At 49.6% G+C, this 14,873-nt stretch overlaps 8 protein-coding genes across 8 annotated transcripts; 4 read left to right on the forward strand and 4 right to left on the reverse strand.

The window, feature by feature from the left end:
- Nucleotides 1-163: 163 nt before the first annotated feature.
- On the forward strand, nucleotides 164-1,695 carry N7489_005309 (transcriptional regulator SPT3; the record flags this gene model as incomplete). The annotated part of the gene is made up of 3 exons (XM_056711061.1): nucleotides 164-757; nucleotides 810-1,637; nucleotides 1,690-1,695. 3 exons carry the CDS (start codon nucleotides 164-166, stop codon nucleotides 1,693-1,695), a joined length of 1,428 nt encoding a protein of 475 aa, XP_056569482.1.
- Nucleotides 1,696-2,068: 373 nt separating this feature from the next.
- N7489_005310 (uncharacterized protein) lies at nucleotides 2,069-2,522 on the forward strand (the record flags this gene model as incomplete). Its single annotated transcript, XM_056711062.1, has 2 exons — nucleotides 2,069-2,426; nucleotides 2,497-2,522. 2 exons carry the CDS (start codon nucleotides 2,069-2,071, stop codon nucleotides 2,520-2,522), a joined length of 384 nt encoding a protein of 127 aa, XP_056569483.1.
- A 173-nt stretch (nucleotides 2,523-2,695) lies between these two features.
- On the reverse strand, nucleotides 2,696-3,454 carry N7489_005311 (blue light-inducible protein Bli-3; the record flags this gene model as incomplete). The annotated part of the gene is made up of 3 exons (XM_056711063.1): nucleotides 2,696-2,718; nucleotides 2,784-3,192; nucleotides 3,248-3,454. 3 exons carry the CDS (start codon nucleotides 3,452-3,454, stop codon nucleotides 2,696-2,698), a joined length of 639 nt encoding a protein of 212 aa, XP_056569484.1.
- A 717-nt stretch (nucleotides 3,455-4,171) lies between these two features.
- N7489_005312 (uncharacterized protein) lies at nucleotides 4,172-4,630 on the reverse strand (the record flags this gene model as incomplete). The annotated part of the gene is made up of 1 exon (XM_056711064.1): nucleotides 4,172-4,630. One exon carries the CDS (start codon nucleotides 4,628-4,630, stop codon nucleotides 4,172-4,174), a length of 459 nt encoding a protein of 152 aa, XP_056569485.1.
- Nucleotides 4,631-5,190: 560 nt separating this feature from the next.
- N7489_005313 (U4/U6-U5 snRNP complex subunit SNU23) lies at nucleotides 5,191-5,836 on the forward strand (the record flags this gene model as incomplete). Its single annotated transcript, XM_056711065.1, has 2 exons — nucleotides 5,191-5,254; nucleotides 5,280-5,836. 2 exons carry the CDS (start codon nucleotides 5,191-5,193, stop codon nucleotides 5,834-5,836), a joined length of 621 nt encoding a protein of 206 aa, XP_056569486.1.
- A 217-nt stretch (nucleotides 5,837-6,053) lies between these two features.
- N7489_005314 (baculoviral IAP repeat-containing protein) lies at nucleotides 6,054-8,816 on the reverse strand (the record flags this gene model as incomplete). Its single annotated transcript, XM_056711066.1, has 4 exons — nucleotides 6,054-8,106; nucleotides 8,157-8,266; nucleotides 8,319-8,615; nucleotides 8,679-8,816. 4 exons carry the CDS (start codon nucleotides 8,814-8,816, stop codon nucleotides 6,054-6,056), a joined length of 2,598 nt encoding a protein of 865 aa, XP_056569487.1.
- Nucleotides 8,817-9,152: 336 nt separating this feature from the next.
- On the forward strand, nucleotides 9,153-10,775 carry N7489_005315 (phosphatidate cytidylyltransferase; the record flags this gene model as incomplete). Its single annotated transcript, XM_056711067.1, has 2 exons — nucleotides 9,153-9,167; nucleotides 9,222-10,775. 2 exons carry the CDS (start codon nucleotides 9,153-9,155, stop codon nucleotides 10,773-10,775), a joined length of 1,569 nt encoding a protein of 522 aa, XP_056569488.1.
- Nucleotides 10,776-11,332: 557 nt separating this feature from the next.
- Nucleotides 11,333-12,211, reverse strand: N7489_005316 (DUF1115 domain protein; the record flags this gene model as incomplete). Its single annotated transcript, XM_056711068.1, has 1 exon — nucleotides 11,333-12,211. The coding sequence occupies one exon, from the start codon at nucleotides 12,209-12,211 to the stop codon at nucleotides 11,333-11,335; it is 879 nt and encodes a 292-aa protein (XP_056569489.1).
- Between the last annotated feature and the right edge of the window lie 2,662 nt (nucleotides 12,212-14,873).

A 14,873-nucleotide genomic window follows, 5' to 3' on the forward strand; every position in this document is an offset into this window, starting at 1 on the left:
CACCTGCCACCTCCCACCTCCCACCTGTCACTCGCTCTTCATCTTTTCTATCACCAGAGGAACCCTCTGTGCCTTTGGCTTTTCTCATTAGCCTCTTACGCATCCTTTACATTTCGTCCACCCACTCTATCGAACACTTTCACTGCGTCCTCATTCGCCAATCATGTCTTTTCCAAACCTGGACGCCGGATCAATCGTTGAGCACTGGGCACAGGGTAGCGAAGAGCTTGCACGAAACAAAGGACTGATGCGGAGCTATTATGATGATTATGATGTGACCATGGGTGATGCTGATATGGCCTCCCCTGTCAAGAGTGATTGTACTATGGCCTCTCCTGTCAATGCTCCTTGGGAAGATTCAGACTCGGGCGTGGATTTCCCTGACGATATTTCCATGCATTCTGTCGGAGATGCCACTGATGCGCATCAAGATCATCTGTCGGGCGATTCTGAGTCAGACTTCTTTTCCATGGGAGAGTACTTTTACGAGTATTACACCGAGATCCATGGTCCTGAAGGATTGCCTGGCCTTCGGGTTCACTTGCTTTCCGCCCACATCTTCAAGTCGTTCACTTTTGCGACCAGCCCAACAATTAGCGAGAGCCAGGAAGATCATGAGATGGAGGAAAACATATTTGAAGGCTCATTTACTAACGACAACATTAAGATGATGTTTGTCTCCGGAGAAACAGCAGAGCCGTCTCCTGAGACTACCACTTTGATTGAAGACATCACCCGCCAACAAGTGGTCGAAATTGTGAGTACTACGAATTCTACTTGAAGGACCCTTGTCACTAACGATAAATTAGCTGACCCGCAGTACTGCCTTGGCAACCCGCCGCGGAGTTCGCTCGATCTCTACTGACGACCTAATTTTTCTGATTCGCCACGATAAGGCCAAGGTCTCCCGCCTGCGAACCTTCCTGTCCTGGAAGGACGTCCGTAAGAATGTCAAGGACTCTGACGACAAGGGTGGTGGTGACGCCGCCGACTTCGCTGCCGCCGACGATGCGGCTGGTGTTGTTGCAGGGCCCCAAGACGTGGCCCCCAAGCCCAAGAATAAGCGCGCCAAGGTCGGACTTGCATGGGATGTCAACAGCTTCTTCTCAGTCCAGGTCCCCGAACGTGAGGACGAAGAAGATGAAGAGGAGGAGGAGCAGAACTACGCGACGCTCCAGCGTCTTGCTGCCGCCGATGAACGCACCCGCCACATGACAAAGGAGGAGTATGTATTCTGGTCCGAGTGTCGCCAGGCTTCCTTTACCTACCGCAAGAGCAAGCGTTTCCGCGAGTGGGCAGGCTTCGGCGTCGTGACCGAGTCCAAGCCGAACGATGACATTGTCGACATCCTCGGATTCCTCACCTTTGAGATCGTCCAGACCCTGACCGAGGAGGCACTCAAAGTTAAGGAGCGCGAAGACAACGAGAAGCACCGTCGCGGTGGCGCCGAAGCTGGTGAGAACCTCAAGAAGCGGAAGCGCGAGACCGGCCTGTTCGACCCGCCCGAGGAGGGCCGCACTCCCATTGAGCCGCGGCACGTTCGCGAGGCCTTCCGCAAACTGCAAGCTACTCCCCAGAGGTCCATCGCTATGCTGCTACACAACGGCCGTGTTCCTTTCCGCCACGGTCTAGCTTTGGTGAGTCTACATTACCATTATCTGTATGTTCCTATGCTAACAAAGTCACCAGGTTTAAATCCTTTCTCACTTCGGCGTCAATTCCAAATTGACGCCCCTTCATGAATTACGTGCATTGCAGCGGGAGTTTGGGGACGATACCCAGTTTTACCTTGTTTCAATTGATGGCGACGGTGTTAAGCTCCCTTGGGTCTTCTTCCTGAATTCACTCTTTGTTTAGTTTAGTGTCTGAATAGTTTACGTTGTGCCTTTCTCCTAAATCCGTGTGCACTGTATCTTCGGTCTATTTAGTTGCTTTGGCCGATCAATTCCACATGAATTGTAAAAGAATGAACTTTTTCTTTCCATCCCATTACCGGGCTACGCGAGACTCTTGGTACGGATCGGCAGACAATTTCCAAGAGGATAGTAGATGCTATTTGGCATTCAATATGACTATACGCTGGTCCAGGATGGTGTATGACTGGTACGACAAACAGCCGGACCACAAGCATGATATGAATCGGCGGCCGATCGTATTAGATGTAGATGATATCATGACTGCCCCCGAAACTGAGATCCAATATTGTAACTTTGTTGACCTCGACCCTTCGAAGTTGAAGTTCAATTGGAAGCCGATGGAGGGCGACGAACTGGAAGATATAGACCCGGAATTCCTCAGAATAAAAGACACGTTCCACACATCTGATGGAGCGAGGCAGGGTAAAGTTGTGGCCGGTCTCGTGCTGGAAAAAGAAGCTGTCAAATGGGGACAGGAATTTGGCGGCACAGAAGCAGCGAAGCTTGTGAGTGGGTGCAAGATGCTATGCCTGATTATGATTACATGTGGGCGAGAAGGCTCACTCTGTCTAATTGAAAGTGTGTCGTGTTATCGCAAAGCAATAAGCAATACACGGGGAAACTAATGGGCTTAATGCATAATATGACAAAATAGAACGACATTTCAGTACTATCAAAATATCCATCAAACCTTGGAAGAGGCCATTTTCATTAAAGCATTGTATAGCTTATAGAAATGAAGACATGTTCTTCCTTCGGAGTGAAATAGACTTCCAAGGTTATTCCTGATGCGTCCGGCGCCCTACAGAGACTAGTTAGCATATCTGTTGCACGTATCAAAAGGGCAAAAAGAGGAAGAAAACATACACTCCGCCAATTCCTGCATACTCAACTCTCGAATACCATTGTTATGAGGCACATTGCCTTGGACAGCACCCTTAATACTTTCAACAGCACGTCCAAGCAGGCCCTTGTGCGGAACAACATGCGTGGCTAACTTGGCCTGGAGTTTAATAACGCCAATCCGGGGATCCGAGGGTCCACCGTCATGGACACCATCTCCCATATCGCCAAGCCATGCCTTGAGTGTGGGCGAGTAGTACTTCTTCACGGTGGCGGGATCACCAACCACTGACGCAGTGCCTGAGATGGAGGCCCAGGCTCCGGTGACAGGGTCGAGGAAGGACATGTTTGTTTCTTGTGGGTGCACAGTAAGATCCATTGTTTTGCCGGAGAAGAGGTTTGTGTGGAATATGAGGTCGATGCCACCGTTCTCCTGGTTTGGGTAATGGATTAGCATGTTTCTCCTTTAATTGTGGCTCAAGACATACAGTTGCGGCTAACGCCATGCATCGCGAGGCCAGATAGTCGCCCTCTGATTGCTTGGTTGTCAACATGCCAAATTTAACTTGAGAGATAAATTCGACCAGGTCTTCGATCTTCTCAGGGAGAGGAGGGTCTTCGAAGTTCTGGGTCTTGTAGGGGTCCACGGGGTGGTTGCCCGTCTTGGTGTTGATAGTGGCATCTGCTGTAGACATTCTTTGTGTAATGTTGGAATGATGAAAGATATATTAAAGGTAGAGAGTCTGAGCAATATAGAGGGCGAAGTTATATATACATGTAGGAAGTATACACGGTCGTCAATGTGACGTCACCGATAAGATCCTGATTAGGGCTGGGATTCTCAGATGAGGTCAAATTCAAGTTCACTGCATCACAGCACATGGAAAGCTTGCAATCTGTGGAGATCATAACTCCACACCCCTGACTCTGTGGGGATGTGCCTCGACATGATCCATTTGGATTCTCCGCATCGAATATTCTGCGAACCTCCATTACATCATGCCGATGCAAAATGCGCTTTGGAAACACCGTTGTGTACAGTGTAACATGAGTGATTTTTCGTGAGATTGCTAGGTCGCGTGTCAAGTCATTCTCATGGCAAAGAGGCCATCGTCAATACATTGGGACATGCCAGTTCGACTTTGTGGCTGATGGTCGGCATCGTTAACTAACTTCCGAGTTATGCTCTCAATGAGCAGTAATGCAGTTTCCTCTCAATCTACTATCGAGGTGCCAAGTACTGGCGAGTTGAATCAGCAAGGTCTCCAACCCACGTACAAGCAGCATGGGACAATGTCTCACCTCTGGGCCAGATGCCACAGCAAATTAAACAGAACAGCCATGATGCCAATTATGAATGCTATGCAACAAGATATCAGCCGATGTTTCTGTCGGACGAGAACAAGATAGAGTTAAAGTGATAGCGGACCTTCATGCCCCCAGCTTTCCATCACCTTGACAGCTCTCCTTTTCCCCAGTGCTTTCACTTTGAACCAAGCGGGCACCAAATCCGAGCGGCAAGTCTGGCCATTCACAAGCAGACAGCCATTCCTGACCGGGCGACATTCAAGATGCCACCGACGACGCTCCATAATGCCGCGCACACGTCCATTGCAAAAGGACTCGTCAGTGCTGAATGAGCACTTCTCCATGGGGCATTCCAATTTACGCTCAAACCGCTCGAGGAGCCAGTCAACCTTCAGCCGCACACCTGTGTTCACTATCGAGTAGAAGTGACGACTGCTGTGTTTCAGAGCTAGGGCGTCTGGGTAGGAAAGGTAGGTACTTATTTGGAGGTGGAGTTCGGAGGGGAGGGTCGTTAGACTGGCGCTGATGGGCTGAGAGCTTGAGGGGTGTTGGGATGGCTCCATTTTTTTGAACTAGATTTCTGAGGCTGTTGGTTGTAACTCAATTGTGTACATTCGATGTGACGGATATTGCTCATCTTATACGAGCTCGCCTTATACGAGCGGAACCGAAAACTGCTGCCTGAGATTACAGCCACTAACACTAACAAGCTCGTATTTGTCCAGATCATCAAATGCTCGATTAGTCCAAATAATTCCCTGTTCCAGCCTCCTGGGGGCTACGTATACATGTAGTTAAAGATGATGTGGTCGTAAAATCATCCCTACTTATAACGGTGCCTAAGAAGTACCAAGTCCTAGATATTTATTAGGTCTCCACTTACAACATCGACAATAAACAACTTTGAAAAACTTAGAATAACCCTTGGAAAGAGAACCCTTGAAGATGTATTTAGCTATTGTAACTATTCCAACCTTAGGCGGGTGGAATTCAGGATCGCTGACATAATCTTCAATATCGGCCTCAAACCGACCTCAACCTTGGAAGCTCCAACTTTTAAAGATCGCCACTCACCAACCTCCACTACATCTCCCCAAAACAATTATCCACCTCAACCACAAATATGTCAGGACCAAACGCCTACGGCACCCCGGTGTCGGACACGGCCTTCCGCAAAACCTGGGACCGTGAAGAATACGCCAAAAAAAGCAGCAGACGATGAAGCAAAGCGCAAAGCCGAAGGCAAAGCCCGCTACGAAGCGAAGCTACTAGGCAAGAAATACCACGCACCAGTCGACTACAGCATGCTCGAGGATACCACAGCTCGAAACCAGCGCCTGGACGTCGCGTCCATGGTAGGAAAGACGATGATTGTGCCCGCAGGCGCGGGGATGGGCAAGCGCGGCCGCAGCGCCGGATTTTACTGCAAGGACTGTGATCTTACCTTCAAGGATAACTTGCAGCTTGTGGAGCACTTGAACAGCAAACAACATTTGATTGCGACGGGGCAGAGTGGCGAGGTGAAGAGGGCGACTGTTGAGGATGTGCGCTTGCGGTTGAGAATGCTTGCGCATCGGAAGCGTCAGAGGGATGAGGAAGAGCGCAAGGCTTGGCAGCTCGATCTAGGGCAGCGCCTTAAGGAACGGGAGGAGATCGATGCTAAGGAGAGGGAGGAGAAGCGGCGCAAACGCAATGAGAAGCGGAAGAAGGATAAGGTTAAGCGGGAGGAGGACGATAGCTGGGAGGGTCGGTTGGGAATTATTTCTTGAGCGTTGTTCTCGGGGTGCGCGTTCTGTTCTTGATACCCATGGTGTTTTGGCATATTTTTCAGGCTTTGTTCTATTACTGATCATATTCCTTCATGTGCAATATTTGCACTTCCAAAATTCAAATTGCAAGCTAAAAATCTAACAAGGGTTCTCCAACACCTAGCATAACGCCTAATATGCAAACCATATCATCCGAAAACATATTACGACTGTTGATTCAGTCGATGCACTCGATAGCTTCGAGTCGCTGCATTGCTCGGCCACCTTCTTTCTCGAATTGGCCGACAAGTCGTTCACATTCTCTCTTTAGTCGTTCTTCGCCATTCTTTGCATTCCACACGACCCATTCTTGTACCGTCATCTTCTTCTCTGGGCTAGTCAAGCCGGCTTTCACGCCTTTGAAAAGTCCAGATAGATCTGCGTTTTCCTTGTCGCTGGCTTCCCCAAAGAGAACTTCATCAATATCCACCGGTGTCCATGGGTGGCCAGAAGGTCCGAATCCGCCATTGGCATTGCGCTTGGATGGCGATGGGGTACTAGCTGCCAGAGGCACCCGGAACTCGGGATGCTTGGGTGTTGAATGAACTGGTGGGCGGGATGCTGAGGGCCGTGACGACGGAGGCTTGTTTTCCGCATCTGATGACTGAGGTGATAGTGAGGGAGTGTTTTGGTGAGCTGGCGGAAGTGGTGAAACTGCCGGGTTAGAGCGTTTTGAATCCCGCCGAGACTCATGCACTTCGTGAGGGGAGGTCTGGCTTTGGACTAGGGTCTCTGCAAGATGCTGTTCGTGGGGAATATCGCTGTACCGTTTGGCGGTCTTTGGCGGTAGACTGGGCGTCTTTCGATGGGATTGTGGCTCGGGAGACATTTCCTTTTGTGGAGTGGGGGAAGGCTCCTGGGGAGGTTTAACCATCTCAAGCTGGTCAGGCAAATCATCCGTAGTCTCAAATTCATCATCATGTTCTTCGACCGACGGTTCGGCAGGATGTTCTTCGACTGGTCGTTCATGAACAGGAGCCTGCTCCTCCTTTTTCTCGGATTTCTTGGATTTCTTCTCTTTAGTTGATGTGGCATCCTTCTTCTTGGATGTCTTCTTCGATTCAGGCTTGGCCATTGGCTTTTCGGGCTCCTGTGCATCCTCCGGCTCCTTGTTGACAATCTCAACAGAGACGAAAGAGTCATGACGCTCGGGATCATCGTGAACGTCGGGAGCCCTGAGTTCTAAAGATTCTCGAGGCTCTAGCGACTGTGCTTTTATCGCCTCTTCAGTCTTAGTCTTCTTTGTCCCTTTTTTCTTGGATCCTTTGGCCAGCTTGGCCTTTTGGGCTGGCGGTTCAGGTGCCTCCGGTTCGTCATCAACCGGTTCCACATGAGGATCGGAATGGTTTTCGTGATCACTGACGTCCTCTACTTGATTAGCTTTGGTAGGTTCAGGAATTCTAGCCACAGCCTTGGACTTTTTGATCGATTTTGTCTTCTTCGATGCCAGTGGCTCTGCTGGCTCAGCCTCGATCTCTGGCTCGCGTTCGACAGGTTCGGGGATATCTGCTTCGAGACCTGCTTCAATTGCCGCCTCGATCTCTGAGTCACGAGGGGCTCGCGCTTTTGACGTGGCTTTGGATGCAACAGGCACATCAGAGACCTTGCGGGCCTTGGACGCTCTCTTTTTCGTGGGCTTGCGACCTCTACTGGTTTCTTCTTCCGAAACAGCGCCGTCCACTGGCCCTGCGTCCGCCATTGCGGAATCACTGTCTTCGTGATTGTAGTTGCGAGCAATGCTGCTGCTCCGTGTTTTTGTAGCGCGTCTCTTCGCTGGGGGCTGTGCTGGCGGCTGCGATGGCTCTCTCTCCTCCAGGGCAACTGGTTTGGGTTCATCCTTGATATCTTCACTGGCCCTCTTCTTTCCTCTGCCTGCACGTTTGGGTTTGATAGGCTCTGGTTGGGCGACTTCTTCAATGTCGGCCTCAGCTTGGTTTTCCACCTCCACAGACTCTTCCTTCTTAGACTTGGTCCCCCTTGATTTGCTCTTGGGTGCCTTCTTTGTGGATTTGGATTCTGTGGCGGCTTGGGACATGATGCTCTGGTCCATCGAGTCATCCATTTCCATATCGGGCCCTTCCGTTGTAACTGGGTCAACAGATTGAGTTGAAAGCCGGGAGGACGCCTTAGAAACCCGAGGTTTCTTAGCACGAGTGGATTTGCTCTTCTTTCCTGGAGGCTGGGCGAAGACAAAGAACGAACAATCTGAGGAGCGGCGATAGTGTTCGTCACTGGGCTAAGTTAGCAACTGTCCAACTGGGAAAGAGCGACGAATACCCACAATGGGTCGTCCTTGGGCTCCCAGCCATCCAAAGACAACTTGCAATAGACACAACTGGCTAAGTCATTGCTCTCGTCTGTAGGGCAGAAATACCATCCGGCTTCAACCATCTATCGTCGTTGTGAGCCAAAATAATATGAATACTGTGAAGTCACGCGTTACCTTGTTCGACTGGCATACCCAGCCCTTTTTCCCATCGTGAGGCCATGCCGTGCCAAATGTCGCCAGTCTCGCCTGTGTGATCCGGTCACCCGTAGGGTCTTCAATCGAGGCGGGGTTGGAGCTGTTCTGTTGGAGGTCCATCATGATGGCCCATCCGCAGTCAGGCGCATGCTTGAGATGCTCTGTAATCGGATTGTCGTCCTCCTCCCAGCCATCCAACGCCCGGTGGCACTCGAAACATGTTGTGTTGTCGGGATTTGTCTCGTATGGTTTGTAGTAGAATCCGGCGTGCGCCAACTAGAATCCCAACAAGTCAATCACCTTGAAATTGGCGTTTAATCTCTCCGAGGAATTACATACCTCAGCTGGTGAAGGTCGCTGGTGCGGCCATGTAATGGCTTTGGGTGTTTTTGTGCCGGAAGATCTGCGCTTCTCCGGCTTCAGCACTATATCGAAGCTGGCTAGGCGGGCCGCAAAGGTATCCATTTCAGAGCCCATGGCGAGGTATCAGGGGATTTAAAGATAACTGATACTAATTCCCGACATGTAAAGAGACCTTTCGCGGAGGAAGTAGGTGGATATTGTCGAAAGAGCCGTTGTTGTTGGTCCTCCGCGTCTGTTTACTTTTGGTTGTTATGCACCCTTGCACACGCGTCCACGTGACCCTTACTCAGCACCCGAATTAGAACCGGGGAGTACGTCAGAGCCGGAAATGTTGACGGAGCGCCCAAATTCACTTCACTTCAATTCACTCATTTGCTTTCTATGCGGGCCCTTTGACTTGATTCCATTACTGCGCTACGCGCCCCGATTCCTTTTATCCGAACCTTAATCATGCCGGGAGTAACAGTATGTCAGGTCCCCCACTGTACCCGATGATCCCGCTACAACTTATCTGCTTAGATGGTTGCTTCTCGTGGAGCTAACCCCAGCTCCCTCTGGCGCTCTCGCACCCTTCTCTCCTCTCTACGTGTTGTTCCTTCTTCTGCTCGTTTTTTGTCGTTCAATTGTCGTTCGATTACTCCCTACAATGGCCGACCCTCCGCAAACAACAGCGCTTCGACATCGCATCTGCTATGCAAGGTGACCACCAACAAGTCATCCTCCTCATTCTCGACGTCTTCATCTTCACTGTTACCCGAAAACTGGGACGAGAATCCAGACTTGTCAATTACCAATTTCTCGGAACTTCCCTCTAAGGATTTTGGAGTCAACCAGCACATGATCATAAACCAGGATTTCAAGGAGGCATTGCGAATGATCCTTTGGCAGTTCAAAGCACCAATTCGATATGCATTTGCCTATGGTTCGGGTGTATTTCCGCAGAATGGAAGCGGAGCTCCGTCTAGCTCGCTGCATCCCTCGGCACCCACAGCCATCCAAAATATGCAAAAGGGCTCCGGGAAGATGATTGATTTCATTTTCGGAGTTTCATACTCCCAGCATTGGCATGATATCAATATACACCAACACCGTGATCACTATTCTGGACTGGGCTCGCTGGGGTCGTACACGGTGTCCCAAGTACAGGACCGCTTCGGCGCGGGGGTCTACTTCCATCCCTATATCACCGTAAACGGGACAATGATCAAATATGGTGTAGTAAACCTGGATACGTTATGTCGGGACCTCACCCAGTGGGACACAATGTATCTCGCTGGTCGTTTGCAAAAGCCCGTCAAGATCTTGCGGGACCACCCGAAGGTGCGATTGGCTAACCAAATGAACTTGCTGTCTGCTTTGCGAGTCGCACTGCTGTTACTGCCAGAGAAATTCAGTGAGTTCGAGTTATACAGCACAATCGCAGGCATGAGCTATATGGGAGATCTACGCATGGCCCTCCCCGCCGAGGACCCCGGAAAGGTGCGAAATATTGTTTCTGGACAAATGGCGCACTTCCGCCGACTCTATGCACCACTCATTGAAAATCTGCCCAATGTCACTTTCCAGGACCCCCGCTGCAGCAACGAAGATTGGATCGATGATCCAGACGCCATCTTAGCCATGGCGCAAGATATGGATCCAGTGATGCGTGGTAACATGGTTCGTCGTCTGCCTGAATCTTTCCGGCAAAAGTTGTACTTCCAGTATCAATCTCGCTTTGGAATTCCGGGCGCCGATTTCAATAAGATGATGCAGGAGAGCAAGGATTCGGACGAGGTTCTTCGCCGGCCTGAAGGCGGTTCGTTCGAACGACGGATTGCTGGAGATGATTACCTTCAGGAGGAGGTCTCCAAGTCCATTGAGAAGACAATCCGTTGGCCAAGTACTGTCCAGACGATCAAGGCACCGTTCACAGCAGGCCTTGGTAAAAGTTGGACTTACCTTATGGAGAAACGCCAGAAGCACAAGAAGTCCCAGATGGCAGCCGCTTCAGCACTTGAAACACCCCCTGGAGCGAAGAAGCCCACCCAAGCACCGAAGTCCTCGGAGCCGAAGGAGACAAAGAAAGAATAGGCGACTCAAGTGTAATTGACAAATAGCCCTGAGTTGCAGGCATGTGGCATATGGAGGCGTTGTGGATTTTTGTGACCCGTGTATCAAAATCATCGACGATGTATCTTGTATCTGTGCATCGGCAGGAAATGTTTATCACGCCCAATATATACATAGGACTATATAGAGCCTTTCATTTGTGGAATACACCAAGGAGATTCAATTTCTATTGTTCTTATTTCTTTTTCTTTTCTAATACGCCAATTTAAACCCTCGTGCGTTTGATCCCTCAAGCAGGAGCCGTTTAAACCCTTCGTGCTATAAAAAAAAACCAAAGCTTTCTTTTTGTTAGACCAGGGATCAATGTAGTAATATACAGAATCTATTCATCCGTAATATCGAGAAGTGTGCTGTAAAAGAGTCCAAGAAAGGGCCGATATTACATACTGAGTGTACCCGCCCGGGCAGGTATCATCGAATGAGACAGAGATTGGCTTGATATGTCCTTGAGGTCCACGGGTTGAAAGAAAATCTACCCGGGTCTACCAAGCAGACAGCAGGGCGGACTACATGGCCACCTAGAATATGACTTTTTCAAATGCTTCCTGTAGCCCTCTACTCCCTAACCACGCCTCCAGCGCTTGCATATCACCCCGATTAGCCCGCTGGCCACCTCGCTCTCCTAGCGAGTCCGTAATTTCCTCCATCCCAGAAAACACTCTCTGAACACCCTCTGTCTCTCGAAATCTCTCGCTGACCTTTTTCTGATGACTAGGAATATCACCCCAGGAATGCGTCTTGATAAAACTCATATAAGAGTCGATATCAGGCGAAGCCCCCTCAAGACACAATACGCCCGGCTTGCCCGCAAGCACAAATCCCGTCAGAGCATACCCCGGTGCGAGGTTGACCATATCATCCCTCTTTTTGCGGGTTGACAGGGACGGAAAATAGAACCAGACCCGGACAGTTGGCCCTCTGTCTATGTCTTCTGGGGCCACGGTCTGAGACTGCTTGTCTTCAAGAAAGCGGCTGGCTTCTGCTTGGATGTATTCAAATGCCTCTAAAGCATCATCGCCTTGCGGTATTGAGGCAGTCAGTCCAGCAACCTCGGCTCTTGACATCCATTCTGGTTGTCGAAGGGAATATCCCAATGACGGTGACTGGTCAAGTGTCTCTGGATTACCACATTGAAGTGGCACAGAAATATTGACTTGTATTGTTCTGCCTCCATCTGCAATTGGTAGACAGACAGTGAGAGAGAGACTTGAGGGAATTTTAGGAGGCGTAGAGGTCGGATTCTCGCACCAGTCGCGGAGTCTCTCGACGCACTGTGTTGTGGATTCGGGGATTTCCAGCTCGTCTGGGGACGGGAACATCGCCATTAGGAGGTCAATCGCGGACAATTGGGCCTCCATAATATCCACCGGTAAGAGGGATGGTTCTTTATAGGCCATTTCGTCGCTAAAGACGTAGGCGCCGCCAATATCAAAGAGCTTGCGTGAAACTGAGTGCTGAGTGATTTGCGGCTTTTGATATGTTCAAATCGGAAATGTGTGGGATAAGCAATTGTGGCTCTGGCTTGTAGGCGTAAGTAAACGTGCTGGCAAAGCACAGTGACCTAGAGAATTGGACGCTTGATTTCTTTGGCACACTTTTTGTTCGACCTCACCGATTGAGGTCTCGAAATTACCTATCTTGGATGCACTCAGGGCCGACCTCGGCCCGGAGACAACCTCTTATGTAATCACTTATGGGATCCATCCATGGATCCATTCCAACCTGGAAGCCGACCATTGGAGATCTGAAAAGGACAGTGGGATGTCTTTGTTTTGAATATTGCCTTTAATTGTTGAATCATTCGCAAAAAATGCAGAAAAATAGGCAGTGGAAAAGGTGTACAAGCGTAACAGCATAACCTTAGCTGCACACCTGTCCGGTCCACCGGACCCCGATTGTCTGTCGTTGAATTCATGAAAATAGTCTCTGCTCCTGAGGTAACAATAGTTGCTACCTAGGTAATAATGGGGCCGGATAATCGAGCAATTTTCCTGGTTGCTCGCTTGCTGACGCGCCCATGGGGGCCAGGGTCCCCATCACAGGCGTGGTTAGTTTTCCCATCCAGGGGGAATTCTCTAGCACTTACCTTGTCTGAGTCCCCAGATTCTAACTGAAGGAATTTGAGAGTAAGGAGGTGTTGGGTTGGAAGATCAGTCCGGCTTTGAAAGGCAGCCTCGGAAGGTCACGAGGAAGGTGCTCCCTGGGAAAGCATCCACCTGTGTGGGGTAGGCACGGTGAATGTGCTGTTGGAGGTTTATAGGATACCCTGGACATGCACTGGGGAGATGAGGAGGAGAAACTGTTGTTATTCAAACTAGCAAAAGAAGGCCTTTTTATAGAGGCATAAAACAAGAATAGATGGCCACTTATGCAGCCGTGGTCTTCTCGGGTAGTCTTTTTATACGTCCTTTTAGTCGTCTTTTTGGGTAGTGTCTTTAGACGTCTGGTTATATAGATATCTTCTCCCCCTTCCCAGTTTATTAGACAGCAGAAAATGGCCGAAAAAAAAGGGTTAATTTGTGAAAGCGACTCCTCTATAACCTTTCTATTGTCTAACAAAGTAAAACTTTCAAATTGGAGCGTGCCCAATGCTGTAAATCAACCATGACCTATCAAGGTCTCTATGAAAAAAGGGATTCGTAAGATTAAAGACAGTTGAGAAAAGAAAAAAACATGGAAGTAAGCGTACACGAGTGGAAACTCAGGAGAACACAAACCAAAATAAGAAAATATTAGCAGGTCCTCTATCCCTTCGTGCCTTTCTTACTCCTCGGGACGCGGAAAATCTTGTAGAAGACAATGGCTCCGATGGTGTTGACAACAACGTAAACCCACAGGAGACCAAAATCTCGCCATCGGTTACCGAATTGGATGCTGAGACTTTCCAAATACTCTGTGGTGTTCCCCATGGTGCAGAAATTGCAATTGCCCTGAGCACCGGGGTTCAGCAAATATCCTGAGTTCGCGGAAATATAATCCTGCATATACTCCGCACAGGTCATTTCAGCTGGGGCTGCGAATGACAGAACTTCGTTGTCGGCACAATGCATAGGAGCCTCGCCGATGGCTCCAGACAAGAAGGACGATACCATATAAGTCAAGGGGTTGACCCGGTACATGAATATCCAGAAGCGTGGCAGATGAGCAGGACCGGCGAGAATACCGCAGAAGACGTACATCAGGATGAACATGATATTGGAAAAGCTTGATGCAATCTCTGGACTATCCATGCCTGCAATCAACATGTGTGCGAACGAACTGGCGAAGAGGAAGGCCGCCCAAATAACCAGAATTGTTTGGGTACCCCGAGAATGGACCGCGTCTGTATACTCTGCATTGCGATAAAAGCCGACGGGGTAGTACCAGACGAGGAAGCAAAAGATTGCCATGACCTTATAGAAGTTACCGCATTAGCAAGAGAGAAAAGTTGACTACAACAAGGGCAAGACGTACCGTATTCCACATGAACTCGATGGCAATATTGGATAAAATGAAGGCTTGCCACATATAAGTCTTTGACTGCCGTTCTCGGGACTCATAGAGCGTGCGCTGTGTGACGAACGACGGGATGATTTGGAAGACAAGTTGGACAATCACAAACAGAAAGACAAAGACACCAAACATCTGGTTCTGTAGTCCCTGCTTGGTATTTTCCGCCTTGAACAGAGAGAATCCGATGAAGAGAGCCTGGTGAAATAGAATTAGACCTCATCAACTGTGGGCAGGCGAACAAATACTTACACTTCCAATAGTCAACAAGGCTTTGGAATAAACGTAGGAAGGAGTTCGCCAGTACTGCTGGAACACACGACGTCCAACGTGGGTGAGCTGCTCAGAGAAAGGCGCTGCGAATTCCGCATGGCTAGATTTATCACCTGGATCCGATACTGGTGACAAGTTGTTGGCCAATTCCCGCAGTTTAGCAAGTTCACTTCGCACTGCTAGGTATTCAGGACTGTTTCTCCACACGGCAGGCCAGTCAATATCTGTTGCCTGTGCTCCGCGTGCAGCTCCGATGACCTCGAGCATGTGTTCTGCTGGATTGCGACCTGGAGGACA

Source organism: Penicillium chrysogenum (genome assembly GCF_028827035.1).
Source record: "Penicillium chrysogenum strain IBT 35668 chromosome Unknown utg000002l_segment0_segment0, whole genome shotgun sequence".
In the NCBI taxonomy this organism is placed as follows: Eukaryota; Fungi; Ascomycota; class Eurotiomycetes; order Eurotiales; family Aspergillaceae; genus Penicillium; species Penicillium chrysogenum.